This window comes from Mustela erminea, chromosome 8 (genome assembly GCF_009829155.1).
Source record: "Mustela erminea isolate mMusErm1 chromosome 8, mMusErm1.Pri, whole genome shotgun sequence".
Classification (NCBI taxonomy): Eukaryota; Metazoa; Chordata; class Mammalia; order Carnivora; family Mustelidae; genus Mustela; species Mustela erminea.
The window spans coordinates 44,875,255-44,895,873 of NC_045621.1; the positions used below are offsets into that span (position 1 = coordinate 44,875,255).

The 20,619-nt window shown below is 59.0% G+C and overlaps 1 protein-coding gene across 9 annotated transcripts in view; it reads right to left on the reverse strand.

Moving 5' to 3' along the window:
- Window positions 1–20,619, reverse strand: part of HDAC4 (histone deacetylase 4) — a 288,152-nt gene that overhangs the window by 25,695 nt on the left and 241,838 nt on the right. For 8 of the 9 annotated variants that reach the window (XM_032355373.1, XM_032355375.1, XM_032355374.1 and 5 more), the window contains 8 exons: window positions 19,901–20,034; window positions 16,695–16,815; window positions 9,822–9,868; window positions 5,989–6,096; window positions 4,367–4,422; window positions 2,600–2,687; window positions 1,365–1,484; window positions 524–621 (listed from right to left, as the gene is read on the reverse strand). In XM_032355373.1, the coding sequence (XP_032211264.1) occupies window positions 524–621; window positions 1,365–1,484; window positions 2,600–2,687; window positions 4,367–4,422; window positions 5,989–6,096; window positions 9,822–9,868; window positions 16,695–16,815; window positions 19,901–20,034 (772 nt within the window). The remainder of the gene's footprint in view (window positions 1–523; window positions 622–1,364; window positions 1,485–2,599; window positions 2,688–4,366; window positions 4,423–5,988; window positions 6,097–9,821; window positions 9,869–16,694; window positions 16,816–19,900; window positions 20,035–20,619) is intronic. The other variant, XM_032355370.1, reaches the window with a different exon arrangement.

Consider the following 20,619-nt stretch of genomic DNA (forward strand, 5'->3'; position numbering starts at 1 on the left):
AGCCACGGAGCAGCTGGGAAGGGAACTTCCAGCCACAGAGCAACTCGTGTGCTCAAAGCCAACCACCATGCTGAGTTTAGACAGGAGCCAGGAGATGCTGCGAGGGCTCCTGTGGCCCACAGAGGTCCCCATGGAGCAGGGGGCCATGGCTCCAGCAGAATGCTCACAGACCAGTCCCTGAATGGAGTCGCACCACCAGAGATACGCATGTGCACACATGGGCACACCTGCACGAATGCCTCAACATGCACGGCCACGTGCACACATATCCGCAGACACGCATACACACGTGTCCGCAGAGCCGTGCGCATCACCCCGGCTCCCATCTCTCCAAACTGTGCAAATGCCCATGTCTGCTGGGCACCACAAGGGGGACTGGAGCCACAGCCCATATGTGTCCGCGTGTGCAGGAAGAAGAGCAAGGCTGGAGAACATCAGGAAAACGGAACAAGAGCTGGGGACGAGGCAGTGGCACTCGATTGCTTCGTGACTGCCCTGCGGGACAGAAAGCCAGGACACTCACCTGAAGGCCGCCAAGTACTCTGCATCTCCCATGGGGGGGTCAAGGCCACCAGTGAAAGCCATGTTGACATTGAAGCCCACGCCTGGCCCCGTGCCCACCTGCATGGAAGAGAGAAGCTCCCATCACGGACCCTTGTTCAGAGACCCATCAGGGCACCTGACCCTCGGGGCCCCACAGCAGAGCCCCCAGGGCCTTTGACTTGCAGACTTCCCCAGCGGAGCATGGTCACAGATTGCGGGGCCGTCGGCCACTCGCATGTTGGGGAGCTCTGGGAGCTGCCAAGTGGCGCGGGAAGACTGACAGTGGGGCCTTGCAGATGCCCTGGGGGGCACCCAGAGAAATCCATGAATGAGGCCATCCTTCTCTACTTCATTCCAAGAAGTAAGACCCAGAATCTGAAGACACCCTTCCCTTGGGTGCTGGGGCCCCTTTGTTCAGGGAGGGCAGGCTCTGCGGGGGAATCGGCGGTGTCACGGAGGACGCTCTGAGCCCAATTCCCCCTCCCGTGTGGCCCCAGACAGGTACTGTTGCCCCGCCTGAGGGATGGACAAGCCCAGGGGCCCAGAGGAAAGGGGGGTGCCCCATGCCTACTCTCGGTCTGCCTAGATTAGAGCCAGAAATCAGGTCCAGTCTGTCTTTGAACTTCAGACAAAATAAAGGCTGCGTACACACATGACGGAATACCGTCTGACTGCTGCCGGAGACGGTGTGCGGTGAGCGTGAGCAGGAGGCCAGGGCTCGTGTGTGTGCAGGGCTGGGCATCCTGGTGCTCTTACATCCCAGGCAGCCCCACCTCGGCCCCTCCGACGGCCCGGCGCACCAGTGGGCAGCCCCTGCTTACCTCGTCTGGAGCCCCGCTGCCTGGAAAGAAATTCCCGTCATCATAGCGGTGGAGGGAGATATACAGGACGTTCGGGTCACTGTAGAAGGCCTGCTGGGTCCCGTTCCCGTGATGCACATCCTACAAGAGTGGGGAAAGCTGACTCAGCACCGGCACACACCTCCAGCAGGGCCTGGAGGGAGCGGGGATGAGGGGACCGAAGGAACAGGCCCCAGGTGTGTCCCAGTCGGTCTTCTTCTCCTAAGACCACCAACTTCCACCAAGCCACACTGTGCGCTGGGACGAGCTGCTGTGAGTCATGTGCTCATGGACTGTACTGCATTTGACGCCAGGCTCACGGGGACAAAGGTTCCAGCCCACTGAGGGCCAACCCTGGGCAGATTTCCCTGGTGCCCCTGGGTCTCAGCCACCTCAGGGCCCCGTGCCCAGTGGCCAGCACTGAATCTTACTGGGTATGCCGGGTTGTGTGGTGTTGCCTTTCCCAAATGGAGAAGGACCCTGCAGTATGTGGGATAATCCTTCCTGGGCATTTGCTTTCTTTTCCCCTTGAGGCAATTATCAAATCATAAAGACTGAACTGAATAGGGAGAAAAAAATAAAATGAACCCCTTTGGTGTCCATTCCCAGTGTCAGAAGCTGGAGGTTTGTTTTGGGAGTTCAGATACTAGACACAGCGTTTGTAAACTAGAGCTCACCCTCTTGGGGCAGGGGGACCGTGAGAAGCAACATCACCACAGGAAAAGGGAAGGAGGCTAAGAGCATGAAGGGGTCACCGGGCTGAAGTGGGAAGGCGGTTTCCGCCAGGAGGAATTGAGACACACAGTGCCACATCTGGCGTGTGAGAGAGTAGCCCAGGCCCTTAGGTGGACATGTGAGTTCGTAGCTGTCACAGCTACGCCCCCCCGCCCCCCCCCCCCCGCCACCCACCAAGCCTCCTCTCAACAAGGTCTCGCCAAGGATCCTCCTTCTGTTGCTTCTCTCAACCACAGGCCCATTTCCAGACACTTCCAGGCCCAGCTACCGGCAGGACCAGCTGATGGATGTGAGGAGTCCTCGTGACAGGTTTGAGCTTTTGTTTTCTACATTTCAGGTAGTTTCCAGAAAGTTAAGGTCTCCAAATCCAATGTTGATGGAAACAGAAAGCCCCTTCCTGTCTGCACATGGGACGCTATCTGCATGGGGAAGCGCATGGGCTCCCCAACACCCACCCCTCTTGGGGAACAGGCCCCACTCACCCAGTCCACTATGAGGGTCTTGCTCACGTCCAGCCGCTGCTGGAGAAGCTTAGCTGCGATGGCCACGGAGTTAAAATAGCAGAAGCCCCTGCAGATGAGCGGAGACAGAAGGAGAAGATGGGTTCTCACCGGTCTTCACATAACGTGCGGCAGAACCGTCTGCAGGCCCAGGAGAGTTCAAGGCACAGCTCCCTCAATTGACACTACCAATCGACAGATGGCCCCCCCATGTCCTCCCCCCACCCCATGCACATGGCCATGCCCCGTAGTGAGAAATCCACTCCACAATGTACACGCACGCCCCGCTCCCTGGCCCGGATCGATCTGCAGCCGCTCGCTGACCAGCCTCCGTGGGGCGCTGCGCTCCCCAGGTGCGAGGTCACCTATCCAACCTGCTTCCTGCTTATCTGTCCAGGCACACAGATGTGCGACAGTGAGACACGTCGCTCCGGTGAGCAATAGCAGAGTCCTCTTCTTCGAGAGTACAAAAACACGCCAACAATGGGATTCGAGTAAAACCAACAATCTTCTAACCCCGACCATTCCCCTTGCCTGAATTACTGCAGAAACAGGGAAACCTGGGTGGTTTTGTTTTGGGAACCCAGGCAAGCAACCTGCAAGCCCCCCACAGTGGGATGACAGGCTCTGAGTTGCTGAAACCCACAGCAGCAAGGGCATGTGCATCCCAAACACCCCAATAGCTTCCCCAACATGCTCCTTTGTGCTCCATCTGGGTCCGTTTGGGTTCCTGCTCCAGAATATCCAACAACTTAGAATCAAATGAGAAAGCTGCCTTCAGAGGAAGGAAGCACACAGGAGCCTGTCCCTCAGGGAGGGTTCTGAGTCATGGTGTGACTGAGCCCCAGGGTTTCTCGGGGAAGGCAGCACAGGCTAACCCGAAGCCGCTCTCGGAGCTCACATGCACCCCCGCCTCGCTGGAGAGGAGAGTCCTTGCTCAAACCACGGTCCGATGCTCTCACTTCCGGATGCAGAGGACAGAGGGTTCCCACCTGCCCGGGAACGAAAGTCCCAGCTCCTTCGGGAATCCAGGTTCAGCCTGCGGTTCCTCAGCCTGGTTCTTCTGGCTGCTCCTGACCAGGCTCCAGAGTCCCCTCCCTGCGCTCCTGGTTTCCCAGCTGAGCTCCGTTTGCACGGTCTTTGCTTTGCCGTCTGACCCTCAGCTACTCATTCCTCAGGGGAGAGCCCAGATATCACCTCTCCCACCTCCCACGGTGCCCGTCCTACTCGCTGGACTGGTTTCACAGATCCCATAAGAAGCCGCGTCTTGCCCAGGCACCCAGGTACTTGGTGCACAGCTGGTGAGGCCCAGAGTCAGGTCTCTGGAACCCTGTCCCAGGCGGGTCCCTACCTGCCAGTGCCTCTCCCCAGGGCAATCTGCACGCCACACTTGCTGCCTCTCCAGCTCCACAGGTGCGCGCACAGTAGGGCTATCAGAATCCCACCCAGAGTCAGGTTAGCCTCAGCCGTATCAGACCATAAGCAGGTCAGCTGGACAGCCACATGGGGTTTGGTCAGAATGTTCTAGAACAATGATGTACCACATGAACTTGTTCTAAGGCCAATTTTTTATAACAGAGGGAGGGCTGAAGAGACTTCTCCAGACTGATGTTTGCAAGTTCCTGGTTCGATTAGAAAACGTAACCCATAGGCTCTGGAGCCACGTTTTCACTCAAGTGTAGCCCAGCCCTTTGAGAAAGGGAATCAGAACCCGGCACCCCGGCCTGCCATGGCCACATGTCTACTTACATGGGTGTGCTCTCCTCCGCGTGATGTCCTGGAGGACGGACCACGGCAAAGCCATTCTGCACATGACACCAGGTGGGGGAAACAGGGAGGAAGAGGGGTTCACGTCAGTGAGAAAATGAGCACAGAGTGGACTGCTGGCAGGTTCAAACAAAGATACAGGCACACTCCGGCCCGCATTTGGCCTTAACTTGAACCACAGAAAACAAGCGAACCGTTTAGTGAGAAGCAGCAGCTCGGAGGCTCTCAGAGGCTGGAGAAGCTGCCCCTCCCCCAGGACCTTGAAGCCACTGATGCTTTAAAGGGCTGTCTGTAAACCGCTTTTAGCCCTTGCCACGAAAATGACTTCAGTAGGCATCTCTCATCTCACTAGTGGGAAGCTCTGTGGTCGTGGTTGGCCACAGTGCCCCCAGGGCCAGCTCCGGGAGGTAGGGTGAGGGACAGGCATGTGGGGCCCCACCTTTTGCACCCACAACGCTGCAGGACCAGCCCATCCCTGTGCACAGGCCCCACACAGTGGTTCTCAGAGTGCGGGCTGCAGACCCTCAGGGGGTCCCTGTGCCCCTACGGGGGCCTGTTCTCCTAACCACCCTGATTCAGTCTGCCCTTCTTGCCTGGGTGCCAGGCAGCGCAGTGGACTGCTGGTGTGGGGGAGGGGTCCGGAGTGTTTCCCCAGCACGCTTCTGCAAGGGAAATGCAGTTCCCAGGGGGAACCTCTGATGCGGTGGGGACCGTAACTGATTTCATCGAGTCCTCGCCGGTGAACACACACCTGACACCTCAAGCGAATGAAGGCAAAGGACGAGCAAGTGCGTGTGGGGAGAGCCCACGGGTGTCAACAGGGGCCAGACTTGATCTTCCCTGTGAAGATGAGAAGCTGGGCAGACGTGTGTCCTGAGCCCCTCCTGACCCTCAGGGGACCCTCCTGACGAGAAGCGCGCTGCTACTAACAGTCTCAAGAATCAGTGTTTCCTGACACTGTAACAGGATGGGGCTGGGCTGCTGGAAGAGCTACAGAATTCACAAGCCCGTATTTCCCAATGGGGAGGACGCCATGTTGCAAACGTCTGGTGTGGACAAGAGCTCCCATCAGCCTGCCATACCCAGTGGGCTTCACCACGGCTATTTCGGGGTCCACACTGCCACGTGAGGACCAGTGGTGGGGCACCAAGAAGTATCTCCATGGTTCTCCAAGACAGCGGTGCAGACACCCTCCCTCTCCCTGACGGGCCAGGTTCCTTTATGTGCCTCTGCAGAATGACAGGCCCCAGAGACAGAGGCAGAAGCAGGTCTGGGATGGCAGCTCGTCCGCTCGGATGGACATTACTGTTAGTTTCCCTTTCTCAGTCTGCACGTCTACTACAGTCAGCGGCGATGACACACTCATACACAAAGTCTCCTGGGGATCAGCAGTGGTGAGAGTGTCAGGTGTTCCCAAGACCCCACCTCCGTGGTGAGCCGCTGCACCATCCCGTGGACGCCACAAACATGGGGAGTGGTCCTGTGGATCCGCAGGGCCCACCTTTGCCCCGGGACAGGAGCTGTCCTCCCCATTACTGTCCCCCAGCCCAGGAAGCCCCTGGAAGTTTTCTCTCCAGGCCCAGATCTGCAGGGTGCTCACCAACCTTCAGCTCCCCCGTGGCCACCTTGAAGACCAGCTCAAGCACGCAGCCCACGGCCAGCCGGGCGGCCCCCGATGAGTGCACCTCGTTCCATATCGTGTCACTGTCCACCTGCCGAGACAAGGGTCCTGCCTGAGGTGGCATCGTGGCTGCCACTCTGCCCCCACTCCTACAGGGGCTGCACAGTTGGGGGCTTGCCAAGCCCGTGTGCGCCACCTCTGAGATCCCAGCACACTGATGGTGCCACACACCCACCTATTTGAAAATAGGCCACAAATTACTAAATAAGGAAAGAACCCGAAATGCAGCAGGAATGAAACATGCCCTTCCTGAGGGCTCCCTGCTGTCCTTGCAGAGCAATGGCATCATGGTCACCATGCCCCTCGTCTGTCTGGTTTCACTGCAAGCACAGGGAGCACTCCCTCTCTGCAGAGGGAAATGCAAGCAAAGTGGGAATCGGGCCTCCCCGCAGGATGGCTGGACTTCACGCTGACTCTAAAAGGCCGCTCGGGCTGTGGGACGAGTGTGCTGGCGACAAGAGTGGGACAGGTGTGGGGGAACCAGCCCTCTGGGGCCCTCTTAGGGGGCCACCCCACCTCAGACTGAGAAATGTGTGTGGCACAGACACACCAGGTAATTTGTTTGTGTTGTGGTGTATTTGTTTACTTAGGTGCATTAGATTTCTTTTGGAGCTCCGGCTACTGTGGGTGTTAAGGACCGAGAAACTTCGGCAGGCAGTTCTGCAAGTCAGCGGGGGCAGGACTGGAGGGTCCAGATGAAGCACGCCACCCTGGGTGCCAGGTCAAGGGCACCCGGGCACCACTTCCCACTATGGGGCCGCTGGAGGCTCGGCCAGGCTCACGTGCCCTTCGTGGGGACGCACCCAGCCCAGCGAAGGTTCGAAGAGGCCATGCGTTTACAGGCTGGTTGCCTGTAACACGGAGTCCACCGAGTCTACGTGAGCGCCCCTCCTTCCCAAATCAACATCCTCTGGGCACTGAACGCTCTGGGATGACAGGGACCAGGCAGCCCCACGCAGAGGTGACGCAGCCAAGCCTGTGCCTGCACAGGTCTGTCCAGAAGCCCACGGGCCTCTGCCCACCTGGCAGAGACACGGGTCATTATGCGGGGCCGACGGATTTCCTGCAGTGAATGCTTGAAGCCTCATCTTCAAAGCAAGATGACTGAAAATACATTTATGAGGGGTTCAAGCCATTTCCGGAGGAGCGGTACTCTGTGAGAGCTATTCTTTTCAATGACCAAACCTCTGTGTTCTTTAAATAGCTTCCAAATGTCCAAAGATCGCTCTGCACTTTGCCGACTCTCCCCAGCATTAATATTCAACTTTCAAAGCCTGGCTCTGGTGTACACTGGACTGCTATTCAGGGAAGTAGCCATTCAAACACGACTGTCCTGGGCCAGCTAATTCAGCTGCAGAACCCGCTCGGTAACTTTGAAGGTGACAGTCCTTGGGCAGGAGTGACAGGCAGGGCGGGGCTCCCACCAGCTGCTGCGCCTTCCAGGAGGGTGAGGACGTTTGGGGCAGGCCAGCCAGAGGCTGCGCCCCTGAAGACTGAAGGTAGTTTACACGAACCTACCCGGATGATTTCTCCCTAGCACGTGAGGATTTTGGGAGGGAGGCTGGACACCCTCCACATGCTTTGACGGCTCTCTGTGCTTGACTCCATGGCAGAAAGGTCCCCCAGATGTCCTGCCTACAGTGCGTGACCGGGTCCCAGGCTGTCACTGTCCTCAGAAAACCCATCAAGACATCCTGAGGCTTCAGGGCTGGAGTCCTCCAGTGGCTGGCCACGGGCTCCCTGCTGGCCTGGCCCAGGATGGCCGGGGTACAGCCCTGAGTGCCAGGGGCATGAGGCTCCGGGAGGGCCACAGTGGCAGTACGATCGGGCGCTAATGCAGGAGTGGCAACAAGAGGAAAGAGCAAAGGCCAGCTCCACGCTTCCCCACCGCAACACTAGGAACAGGAGGAAGAAATATGGAGGCCGCTTCTGCAGATATTTACAAGGGCTGCACCTGGGGCAGCCAATTCTGGGCATATCATGGCCCTCAGGGAGCCACGGAGCTGGGGGTACAGCCCCAGGGTACCCAGGGCCAGCAAAAGGCCACATCCCTGGCAGGGAGGGGAATCCAACCATACCAAGTCCCCTGAAGGGGAAACTAGGGACCATGAGGAGGTGAGCATAGAGGAAGTTTCTTTTATTTGCTTTGAAAAAAAAGTTATAGTGATCCAAAGCCTCTCCTTAGCTCAGTTAAGGAGAAAACGACATCCCAAACCCGAAATGCTAAATCAAAGTAACTTCCAGGAAAAGCGGAACAGCCTCTCCATCCGTGTCACTACCCAGAGCACCCACGCTCCCAACCACACTTTGGCTCCTGGACTCTACTTTGCTTTCCTGACCCCCCGGGGTGGCCCCCACATAGGGGACATGGTACGCCCCCAGGAGCACTATGCTTCTCCGCCCTCCCCGTACAGGTGATGACGGAAAACCACCACGAGAGGACCATCCCTGAAACACGCTGTGGCTCACATGGTCCACTAATTCATCCGGCCAGCTGGCCTTCGCGGGATGTCCCACAATCTCCCTGCTCCGGAGCACGTCTGCGCCTGGATGTGAAGGTGGGGGTGGGTCAGTTTGCGGGGGCTGGGCTTGGACTCACGATGCGGGTGGGGTGGGGGGACTGCCTGGCTCCAGGCCCTGGGCCTGACTGTAGCTTTCATTTGCAAATTATAAATCCTGCCTTGCCCAGCACACTGGCTGCAGGGCAGCCGAATCCAAGCCTTTTCAAGTCTGGCCAAAAATTTGCCCCGAATTAAGAGATTGCAGCCTACTTACAATACAAAATAAAATAACTCTAGGGGGCTTGGTGGCAGTATGAGTAAATGCCGTTTGTTCTCTTTCTGACGGGATAATTTTCAAAGCAGTGAGTTTTGTAAAGACTCAGGAAGAAAACAATTTTGTTTCATTTCCATAACAGAATCCAGACCTTGAGCCTCACCCCGCCATCTGTAATTAGGCACGCGCTCTGCTGCTGCATAGCCCCGACCCAGGCGGCCTCGCCGTCCGCGCTGTCTGTCCTGCCTTGCCTCTCCGTGGCTGGCCGCACCCTCGCCTGCGCCACAGAACTTCGAAGAACAGGTCCAGGGGCCTGCTCTGGCCCCTCCCTTAACAAGGAACTCTGGCTAGGGCCGCCTGACCTTGGCTGTGCCCCGGCAGGGGTGGATGCCCAGCCTGGGAGCATCCTTCCCAGTTCGGCACCCACAACTGGGTTAGGGAAAGCCAGGCACAGAATAAGGGTCTGCCTGAGCAGGTCTGCTTAAGGGCATCACTGCTCGTGGAAAAGCAGCAGGCTCAGCCTGGTGAGCAGCTCTGCACACTGCACGTGGCCCGTACACACCATGCCCCCATGTCCCGGCTTTGGGCCGGCACGGGTTGGGGGTGTGCGCTGGGACCACCCACCCCCTTGCTCTACTGCTCTACTGCATGACAGATCCCTGGACTGAGCGACGGGCAGGCTATTTCTCCGTCGGTGAGGAGGGGACCCCACAGACCAGATCCCGTTTCCCGAGGTGAGCGTGGGGGCCGGACGACCTTCCCGGAGGACGGTGCCCAGGTCTGGCCCCCCAGATGCTCCCAGGCCCCCAGGCCTTTGAAGCCACACGTGGGAGCGTGGGGCAGCCCCGCCTGCCAGACCCTGTTTATGGAAAACACCTGGCAGCAATTATCCACTCCTCGGAAAACAGGGCAGAGATTTCTGCGGCCACTGAGACCCCGAGAACAAACAGGACATTATTTACACATTAAAGAAATACTTACCCCAACACCACCGCAGGGCAGCCTGACGAACACGGACGTTAGCGAGCCTGCAGGGAGAAGTACAGCCAAGGTCAGGAGAGCAAGTTCACAGGCGCCCCGCCTCCATGGAGCACAGCATGGGCTCTGGAAACAGGGTGCCCACACGGCGCTTACAGATCATGTATCCACGGACCGAAGGAAAAACTGGTTCCAAGGCTACCAACCCATCACTGTGTGGTCAGCTGCGGGGGCCGCCCCGGTGTTGGGGGTGGCAGAATGGCTCGGGCGGAGAGGAACAGCCCCTGTGGAAAGACCTGGAATTCTCCATGGCCGTAGCACTCTTCTGAGGCATGGGCCCCAGAGGTGAGCCTCTCCTTCCAGCTGGAGCTCACATACATCCCTCGAAACAACCCGAAAGGCTGTGTCCCCAGCACATCTCGCTAACGAAAGTGACCTTGGCTCCTCAGGGAGCGGGCCCACTGGCCCTGACACTCCCGGGTTTCGAGGCTCCGGTGAGCCCTTCAGACACCGAGGGCACTCTCGGGGATGTGAAGAGTGACAGCCCCTCCCCATTTATAAACATTCTGAGTCCACCTGGATGGTATGAAGCTAAGAAACCATGTTGGAGCTGGCCATCCGGGAGCCCTTCCCCAGCCCGAGAGACATAGGGGCAAGTCCTCTCTCCCAAAGGGCTCAGCCCTGTGCCTTGGGGACAAAAACACGGACTGTCCTCTTCCTCAATGTGACCCTGTGCTGGCTGACAACAGCCTAAAGCTCACCTATCAAAGGGGAGAGTCTCCGCTCCCCCCCAAGGGTGACACTCTGGCTTGTGTGGCTGCTGCCCTGCCAGGGCTGACCCAGGAGGGCCTCTCTGCTGCCTGGCTACCCCCTGATCCCCACACCTTGCCCTGTGGCCCCCAGGGCTCTCCAGGCAAGTTCCTCAAGCCAGCTTCAGACTCTGTGTGTTCTCTAGGGGGAGGCCCACTCCCAGCACCTTCTGCCTGATCCAGACAGGCTCCTGCTCTCGATGCTCAGGAATCCCACTGCTGAGACCCCGGAAGGAAAGAAGTCTTGGGTCCCAGGACCCAGTCTGTGCCTATCTCATCCCAACTCTTGACAGGGACCACACCAGGCTCCAGGCCACCAGGGGCCATGTCGCTCTGGCATGCACCCCCCCGCAGCTCCTGTGATGCTCACGTTCGCTGGGGCCACCCCTCCCCCACTGCCTCTGAACAGTCCTCATGCTGCTTCTTCCTGCGCCCCCTACCCCCCAGGCCTCCTCCATGCCATGTCCTGCTGACGGGTCACCACCTGGATCCATGGCTCCCGCTGCCACGTGCTCACGTCAAATGCTGAGCCCTCGTGTTAGCCAATACAGAGAGCTCTGAGCGGATGGGGGGCTGGCTGGGCAGGAAGCGGAATGCTGAGGAGGGCGGCCCCTGAGGGGCTGGCCCAATTCCAACCGTGACCCTCTGCAGGGGGCCAACAGGAGGGAGAATACGGGCTGGGGGGCAGGTCCAGGGCAGGAGAGGGCAGAGCTGCCAAACTGCTGACGGTCCTGCTTTGTCCCGTGTCCTGAAAGGGGCCTTACGGCCTAGGGCATTGACTGAAGCTCGGTGAGTGGCCCTGACAGGCCCAGCCTTGCAAACGTGCCTGGCCCCACGTGGCCCCTGGTGCCAGGGCTAGTCTCATGACCAGCTCTTCTTGCGTCACGGACTTTCCCGACACGGGAACATGGCACTTTCTCCCAGGTAACTTCCAGGTCCGTGAGGAGGACTTTAGACACATCTGCCCAAGATGAACGGAAAAGAGCTTCTGCGAAGACACTGGAGTTCTGTTTTCTTGAAATTAGAGTCAATATTGTCTACATAACGTAAATCATCTAGATACCTGACTTGGCTCATTATCGAGCAACCAAAGATCAAAACAGTGAGGAAAGGTGGGCTCTCAGGCACCCCTGGGTGGGCGGTAAGCAGGGAGCTCTGCACAGAGAACAGTTCTAAAACAGCTCCCATGGCCCGTGGCAGTGAAGCTCCTCTTAGCCGCCCCTGGCCTCTGGCCCTTTCTGGCCTCCTGGGCTTTGGGACCTAGGTGAGGCCACATCTGTCCAGAAAAAGATGGCAGCTGAGGCATGAAAGGCCACCGTACTTTTCCCATCATGGCAGCTGCTGAGAGGTGTGCTGGGAGGCCCGCGGGTGTAGGGAGGGCACTGGTGTTTCCTCACGTCGTTGTGGGTGGAGTACAGGGCTCATCTCTCCACCCTGAGCATCCCCAGGCACCACTCAGCCACCTGACCAGGCCCTGTTTCCAGGTGACTGCCATCAGGAGACACACCCTGACCCCAGGGAACCGTGAAGGCTGGGCCCCACACCCCTCCGGTGCATGCAGCCCTTGTCAGCCCAGCCGTGTGGAGGGGTATGACCTCAGTGACCACGCAGACCTTCTCGGTAACCGCTTAGAAATTTGTGGATTCCACAAAAACAGGAGGGCAACTCACACAGCAATGTTCAAATGCCCTATTAGGGTTGTTAGCAACACCTGAGATCATCGCCAACTTTACTATGTCTGGACCAGACGGTAGAACTCCTGGTTAGGACAATCTTCAAACATTTAAAAACCAATCTCAGGGGGAGAGAAGGTAACCGGTTAGGTGTCCTTGTAGCCACGGGAATGGGGTTTTAAACAGTGATTAGTAGAAAAGAAAGAGGAAACAATGATTTGGGATATCCTTGCTGTAAACCACATAAACATACGTGTTCTTCACAACAGTGAAATGAACATGAAATACACTGCAAGGCTGTGTCTGGGCCAGGGGAGAAATAGGGATGAGAATGATGGGAAGACATTTCGGCACAGTGGCCAGAAACAGGAGAGGGGGCTTCAGGGACCAGTGATGTCGGCCTGACCTGAGAAGGGGCAACCCTGTCACTGACCCGGGCCCAGGAGGGGCCGATGAAGTCAGCTGCTAGGAAAGCTCCGGGCCCTACCTGCCTCACACTTCCCTGAAGGCCCCATAGGCACTTGTCTCTCGTTCCTTATCATCTGTCTTCAACCAAGTTTGAAACTAGCTCCGAGACCCAGTCCGTTCTCCTGCTGGTGTGCTCGAGCCCGCCTCTCCCAGCAACATGGAAATGGGTTATCCTCTCTCTAGCCGACTTCTCAAGTTCAGAGGACACAGGGGCAAAAGGCCTCTTGGGGGTGGCTGGAGCGCCACGTGGCCTCCGGCGCAGACACAGGAGGAGGAACTGAACTGGAGAGAGCCCTGCCACTTAGAATGTGGGTGGGCCACGGATGCTGCACAATATCCTTGGGACAGAGCCCACGTCAGTGCCTTAGTGACAGCGGACACTGCTTTTGACCGTGAGACCATCTGGCCAGGTCCTGGTGACCCTGAGGTCGGGGCTTCCTAGTTCTGTGCCTTGCCAGCACTGATGACACCACGGGGCCCACGGGCTCCTTTCCCGTGCTGGAGAACCCTCCAGGAAGCCAAGATGTTGCCATGGCAAGAGTGGCATTTCCTGATGGGTCATGCAGGACTCTGGGGAGCGGGCCTCCTGCACCCAACCTCCTGGCTCAGCTCCACCTGAGGCTGCTTACCTTCTCCCCACTGTCTGCGTCCTTGAAGGCTCCTTTCTGAAACCGTCTGGCCCCCCACCAGAGAGCTTTTCCTCTGGGCCCAGATGGCACCCGTCTCATTTCTGGACATTTTCTGCCAGGTTCCCACCTCTTTGGCCCATAACCCCCAGGCCCTCCACCAGCCACTTGCCCTCCTGTAGCTATGGCCCCATTTTTCAATCTCCCCACCCTCTAAGTCCTGCTCCATGACGGCTGGGGGGAGGGCCCTGGGCAACCCCTCCCCAGTCCCCTTGCAGCTGCCGTTTTGGGGGCATGCTGCAATCCACACGGTAAAGATCCCGGGACCTAAGGCACAGAACACACCAGTCCACCTGTGTCCACAGGGAGCTGGGACCTATCTCCTGTCTCTGGCCAGCTTTCCCCACACTTTTCCTTATGGTTTCATCTCCCGTGTTGTACCCTAAAGAACGGCTGGGCTTTGCAAAACCTAGTAGTGAGCACAAATCCTATGTGAGCGGAGAACAAAAGTGTCTCTGGGAGGCGATGCGTCCCATGACAGGACAGGCTGGAGGGGGTCTCCGGCTCACACTCTGGGTGGGCTACAGACCAGATCCGCAACATGGCCAGAGTGGTGGGTGGCTCTGTATGTTCTTTTGAGCACTCGGTCTCAGCCCCACTTTCAGGGATGGAGGTCTTGGGTGCCAGCAGTGAGCCCCCAGCCAGTGTATGCGGCAGGGCCTGGAAGGGGCAGGAGGAAGCCTGGAGAGCCGGGCGCAGGCCCACAGGTGGGCTCTCAGCCACACTGCTCTGGATGCTTCTACGTGGGGAACAGGGAGGCCTCCTGGACCTGCCTTTGCCATCCCAGGGGGCCTGACTTCCGTGACCACCAAGGAAAGCTCCCACACTGCCCTTCTGATGCCCACTGGGGGGGCGGCATTACAAGGTGGGAGACAGGTCAATGAGGGTACGGCCCTTGGGATGGAGCTGGCGCCTTATCAAAGGACCCCACCAAGCTCCCTCCCTTCAGCCCCCAGGGAGGACACAGCGAGGCCTTGTGATCTAGAAGAGCCTCCACCAACCGGGCGGCACCCCGATCCCAGCCTTCCAGCTGCCAGGACTGTGAGCAACAGATTCCCGCCGTGGACAAGCCTCTGTCTGCACAGTTGGTCATGGCAGCCGAATGGACGCAGCAGGGCTGGCTCTCTAGCCCGTGGCCCAGCATGCAGCCTCTGAGCCTCCCTCCGCACTGGTGTGGTATGTCCTCTGGGAGCCCAGAGCAAGGATGTCTGAGGGCATGGCTTCTGCTCCTCCTTGCCCTTCCTGGCTGGGCCACAGCTTCAGGCCGGGACGAGTCTCTGCCCAGCACTGGTGTTGTGGGGCATTCCCCTAGAAGCTGGCGCACCTCACCAGGTCCCCGCTGTTCCAAGTCTGTCCCTTCTGCTCCTCAGAGGGCTGGGCGGCACAGCTCGCCTGGTGGTTCTGGGATTGGCTCCTAATGGCTCCAAGATGTTCTCTTCTCTTCCTTTCAGTTTCCCTGGGAGCCCCCGGGCGCCAGACGCTCCTTTTTTCTCTTCCTCCCGTGTTCCAGAGGACTGATTGCACCTACCCCGGCCTGGGACTCTCTAGTCCCTCAATGGTGTCTGATGGGACTTTCTTGAGTGCTCTGGGTCTCCTCCCTCCTCACTGCTCTTGTCCACATTACGTGGCTGTGGTGGCTCCTCTCTTTCAGGGTAGTGAGACAGTTCTGGTTTCCTCTGGTATCCTCCACCTCGCCCAGAGGTCTGTCCTCGGAGCTGCCCTGTTTCAGACTCACTTTCCCCTGAGAAGCGCTTCCCTGGGCATGGATAATCCTCAGGCTTCTGTTCCTCAGGCGGAGGCCTAGAAGCCGCTGGGAGTTCCAGGCACACAGGGGCCTTCTGAACTGTGGGTTCCCTGCTGGGCATCCTCAAGTCAGCTTCTGCTATACTGGTCATGCTCTGAAGTGGGGTCTGGACTGTCTTCCGGGGGCAGGGTCTGCACAAGGGGAGCCCAGCAGGGAGGGGAAGCAGGAGGCGGGCTGGTACCTTGCCCTGCTCTGTTCCTGACATCCATTCCGGCCAGGGAGCCCTTTGCCCTTTCTGTCCAGGGTGTGGGAGGGCATGCTTCTCAGGACCTCTGGCCCAGCCCCTGGTCTGACCACTCCCTACCCTCCAGTCTTGGCCCAGGGTCTCTGCAGTGGCCAACCCCAGCCATCTGAGTCTGTGGGTGCCGTCGGTGGTTTCTGTCCACAGTGCTGGAGGGCACTTTGTGGCACTTGCTGTCCACTTGCTCTCTCTCCAGCCTCCAGGCTCTCCTGCCACTGGGGCTCCTCCTGTCTACCGGAGCAAGTGGTGATGTCTTTCAAAAGCCTGGTTACTACAGGGCAGTGGAGCTGGGAAGCAGCATGACAGGCCACCCGAGAACAGAACCCGCAGGTCTCCTCCTGGCCACCAGCTCCATGTTCTCCATGGACAAGGGCCAGTGCCATTGTGTTGGGCAGCTCTGTGCTGATGGGATTTCCAGCACAGAGATGAGCTCCCTGTGGCAGTGCACAGTGACAGAAGGAGTGAAAGAGGGAATGAACGAGTGAATGCACTCCCGTGTGAAGGGGCCCACGCACATGGTGGGATCACCCCACACAGCTTGAGTGGAGCCCCCAGAGACACCGGAGAAGGACCGGCCCCCCATGTACCTGCAGGTTCAAGGTGGCCGGGAGGCAGGGGCGAGAAGTGCCAGGGAAGGGCCATGAGCGCGGTGGGGATGGAAGTGGGGGGTCCTGTGCCCAGGTGCCCAGGGGGCCTGGAGGCTCCTGACTCGCACTGCTGAGACTCCCACCGCATCGCCAGCAGCGGAAGCCCGTCGGCAAGTCCCAGCTGCCAGGAGACCCTGTCAGCCAGCACAGAGCCCCAGACCCTGCAGAGAGCCGTCTCCAGGCTGGCCCTCTCCTCTCCCAGATCCAGGTTCACGGCAAGCCCGGAGCTCAAGTACCCCTACCCCCATCGGCCTCGGGTTGTGACGCTGTTACAGGACGTTCTGCAAAACCACTGGTTCTCACCCTGTTTCTAGAGCACGTGGCGGAGCTGGGCACGAAAGCAGCCAGTCCGGGTAAGGCTGCCACTGGGACCCTTCTCCAGCCCACAGCTTGGTACCTGGTGTGGGTGCCTCGAGGAGGGTGGTCCCTGCCACCGCTGTGGCCACTACAGCCGCCACTGCCACCACCGGGGGTCACAGATGGGACCGGTGGGCACGGGGCTGGAAACACCACCTTGGGTGGTAAAGGTAAAGAAGGACTTGAAATACCTAGAAGTTTCTTACTGTCCAGTTTCTGCCTGTTGAGGGGGTTTGTGCCGTAGAGCAGAGCATGCGTCTCCGAGTGCACCGTCTGCAGCTCCTCCAGCGTGGCCTTCCGTCCGCGGATGCACTGTGGGGACAGACGAGAGTGGGTGTGCACATCCCCCCGTGTCTTTGGGGTCCACAGTCAGCGGAAAGCCCTTCCTGCGAGAACTGTTACCCCAAAGGAAACTGCATCTGATACATACACGGGCGCAAAATTATTTGATTCTTGCAAGATAAAAAGTAAACAGCACCCAACACATTATAGAAATATTCCGAAGATGTTCTAGAGATTTACACTTTAATTATTACTTGGAAAAACAGATTTTGACAGATAATTCCAGCCCCCGATGCTTTCACCTTCCCTGTCATCCAAATGATCAGGCATCAAATTGCCACTTTGCTTTCCAGCTGCTGGGGTCTCCTCTTTGATTGGGTGGGGGGCCTGCTGCACACGGTGGGGGGCTGCTCTCTCTATGCCGGTGGGCACACAGCCAGGCCTGCGTGCCCCCGAGTCCTGGGAACAAGCCCCTTGCGGTGATCCACCCTGGGCCTGAAGTCAGCGGATTTAGCTCTTCATTTGTGTGTCTGTCCACATTTTCCCTTGCTTTGGGGAGGCCTCATGTCGAGGCTGCACAGTGATTTCCACATTTCCCCAGAAATTAACATAAAATCTATTTGTTAGTTGGGCTCTGCTTATTTAAACTTTTAAAGAGAAGGTGGTTTATGGCACAAGATTAAAGCTAACAGTTCACGCTGACATGACTTTCTGAGAGCAACGGTCACATGGGAGTCACCTACGTGACCGTGGAGGCCCTGCTGATGGTGGTCCAGGGGCTGCTCTTACTCCCTGCCACCTTGCAGAGGACCTGGAACTGTTTACAGCTTCCCAGGGGACGCCCGTGGACACAGTAGGGAAAGGAGAGCAGAGGGAGAAGCTGTGGGGTAGCTGTGGCTCGGTGTCTGCCAGCCTGGCCTCCTGGTGTGGACAGGGCTGTGAGCTCCATGCCCTCCACGGCCACGCTGGGCCCAATGCAGCAGCACGGGGAGGGGAGCCAGGCCCGGGAGCTCCCACACCCATCCGCCAGGTCAAGGGGCACGGAGGCCTGGGCCTTCCCGCGGCCAGTCCCGCTAACCTCTCTGTGGTCAGGGCCAATTCCTGCCACCACGTCCAGCACCCAGGCCCTGTACTCAGCCTCCTCGGGGTCCGCATGGGAGCCTCGTGGTGGCAAGGACACCCCATTCCCTCAGGCAGAGTGAAGTGGGAGGCACACCCTGAGGTCAGTGTCCCCACCCATCGAGGGCAGTGGGCTCTGCACCCCTGGGGTACCACAGGGAAGCTGCACGAGTCACCCAGGCCTCTTCCCCACCATCCTGCTGACTCAGGTCTGACCCCACGTCCAGCAGACCCCTCTCCTCCTCGGTGTTCTGGTCTGTAGGTCTGAAGATCCCCCACAGCCCCTGGTCAGGGAGCGGGTGGCACTTCCCACCTTGGCGGCCCAGGAGGGCAGAGGGATCCGAGGTTCTCATTCTCCCCAGATGTGCTATTTCATCCTCTCAGTCCTGTTCGTGTCTGTTCTTCTGGACGGAGAAGCTCTCTGAGAGGCCCCTAGGCCGAGAGGCCCCTCCTGGGAGGGGCCCGAGGGGAAAGAGCAGGTCATGGGCAGAGGACCGGGGGGAGCTTTGAAGGCGGGGCAGGGCCCTGGGTTGGTCCTGGGTGGCACAAGGCACGGAGGACACCAGGGCATTGTAGAGGTCCTCCTAGGGGTGTCTGCCAGGGCAATGCTGCCCCCCAGTGGTGCAGCCTCTGGCCAGACCCCAGAGCAGGGGCCCTCCCCACTCCTCGCCAGTCCCACGGGGTCCTGTCCGCCCCAGACAGCATCGCAGGGCAGGACGGTGGGCCCAGGTTCCAGGCCCCTGCCCCCTTCGAAAATTGCACATCACCATAGAACTGGTGAAGATGGGGTCATGGGAACCACAATGACTTAAATTACCCAGTATCTCAGCTTCTGTCTCCTACACGTGCCCGCTCGGGCCCTGGTCCAGGTGGGCCCAGGGGTTTTAACCAGTGGGCATGGACAGTGTTCACCAGCTGCGGGGCTCTAGCTTTCCTGGGTCCCTGTGTGAGCCAGCCCATGTCAGCCCACGTCCCATCCCTGAGTCCATGTGAGGCACATGGCGGAGGCCGGCCGCCGGCCGCCAATGCCTGGCAGAGCTTGAGTGAGGTGGGTGCCGCCAGGCCCCTTCACAGAGAAGGGCTTGTCCTGGAACCTGGGGCCCCCACTCTTCAAGCACATGCTATGGGCAGGGCCTGCCGTCTATGGAGCGTGGTGTGCCCCGCCAGCCAAGACTTGTTGGGTCACTCTGTGGAAACGCTGCCCTGCCCCCAGGATCAAGGGACCTCAGAACGCTGCTCAGGGCAGGGGTCCTCCTGCCTTCTCGGGCTGGGGTGCCACTGCAGCCAAATGCAGGGCCGAGTGAGTTCCAGACCCTAGCCTTCCTTGTGCCGAAGGTGGGGGTGCCTCCATTACCGGACCACAGGGAGATGGAGGACCAGCCAGAACCTTCTCACCGGGCTCACAGGGTGCTATGTGCACAGGCTGACGTCCAGCCACACTCTGCCTCCCTCACTGCCTGCCGCCGTGGAGGGCCCTGACTTTTGGAGAAGCCCTCAGCGGCCCGAGGCTCTTCCTACGTCCTCCAAGCAACTTTTGGAAATAGGGAAGGGAATATTCCACGAAAGCCAACAGGACAGACTTCCCATGTGCCTCCAGATGTTAACCTTGTGTCAGAGGTCTGCCAACAGCTGGGCCTGCACCCCAGGCACCAAAGGAGAGCACGGCCAAGAAAGGGTTACTCCAGGGACTCGACCAGAAGGAAGACCAGTCACCGTGGGATTCAGAAAGTGGGCAAGGGCAGAAACAGCTAACAGCATACGGAAGGGGGCAGGAGGATAGGAGGCAAGAGGACAGGGGAGCAAGAGGATAGCGGGACAGGAGGATGGGGGCGGCAGGAGGATGGGGGGGGGCAGGACAGAGGCTGGGAAGAGGGGAGCTGGGCGTGTAGGCTAACAGTCCTGGGCTCCGTGGGTCCCCCCATACGTGCCCAACATTGTGGTGGCTGTGTACCTGCTCCAGCACAGAGCCCCGCAGGCCCGCAGGGGCCAGGCTTACCTCACATTTGCCCCGGAGGCCAGTCTCCTGCAGCCGAGACCAGATGCTCTGGATCCTCCCAGCGTGTTCAGGGTGGCTGGTGGTGCTCCCGCATGCACACTGGTGCTTCAGCATCAGCGTGTCGTACACGAGGCCTGCAGCGGACAACGCGGCAGCCACGATCAGAGCGGCTGGCAGGGGTCCTTGGCTGCCACCCACCTGCCCCCAGACAGCAGCCCGGGGAGACAAACCACTACGTCCCTAGGAGTGACAGAGTGGCCTTTTGTGTACTAGGACCACTTGTCAGAAAACTCCCAGTGCGCCAGAGGCCAAAGGGAGCTCCCGGGAACGGAAGGAGACGCAGTCGGCTGCTCATGGCATGTGCCCAGAGGTCCCCAGGTCGGGGGGAGCAAGTCAAGAAGAAAGACGTGAAAAGACACCCCACGCCACTCCCTGTGCCCTCAGCTGTGGGGCGCTCATGGGGCAGGACCGTGTTGTCCTCCAAAACTCAGCTTTTAGTCCCAGATCCCAGTCCCTCTTGTCAGGGGACAGCCTCTCTATGAAGCCGTGTGCTGGGCTGAGTCCTATCCGAGCTTCTGGGGCTCAGAAGAAAGACGAGACTCGGTTCCTACCCTGAGAACCTTCCAGAGTGGCTGCGACAGCATGAGCACACATACAAACAGGCAAACACCAGGGTATTCAAAATCGGCACAGAAAGGACGTCACCAAGTCCAGGAACT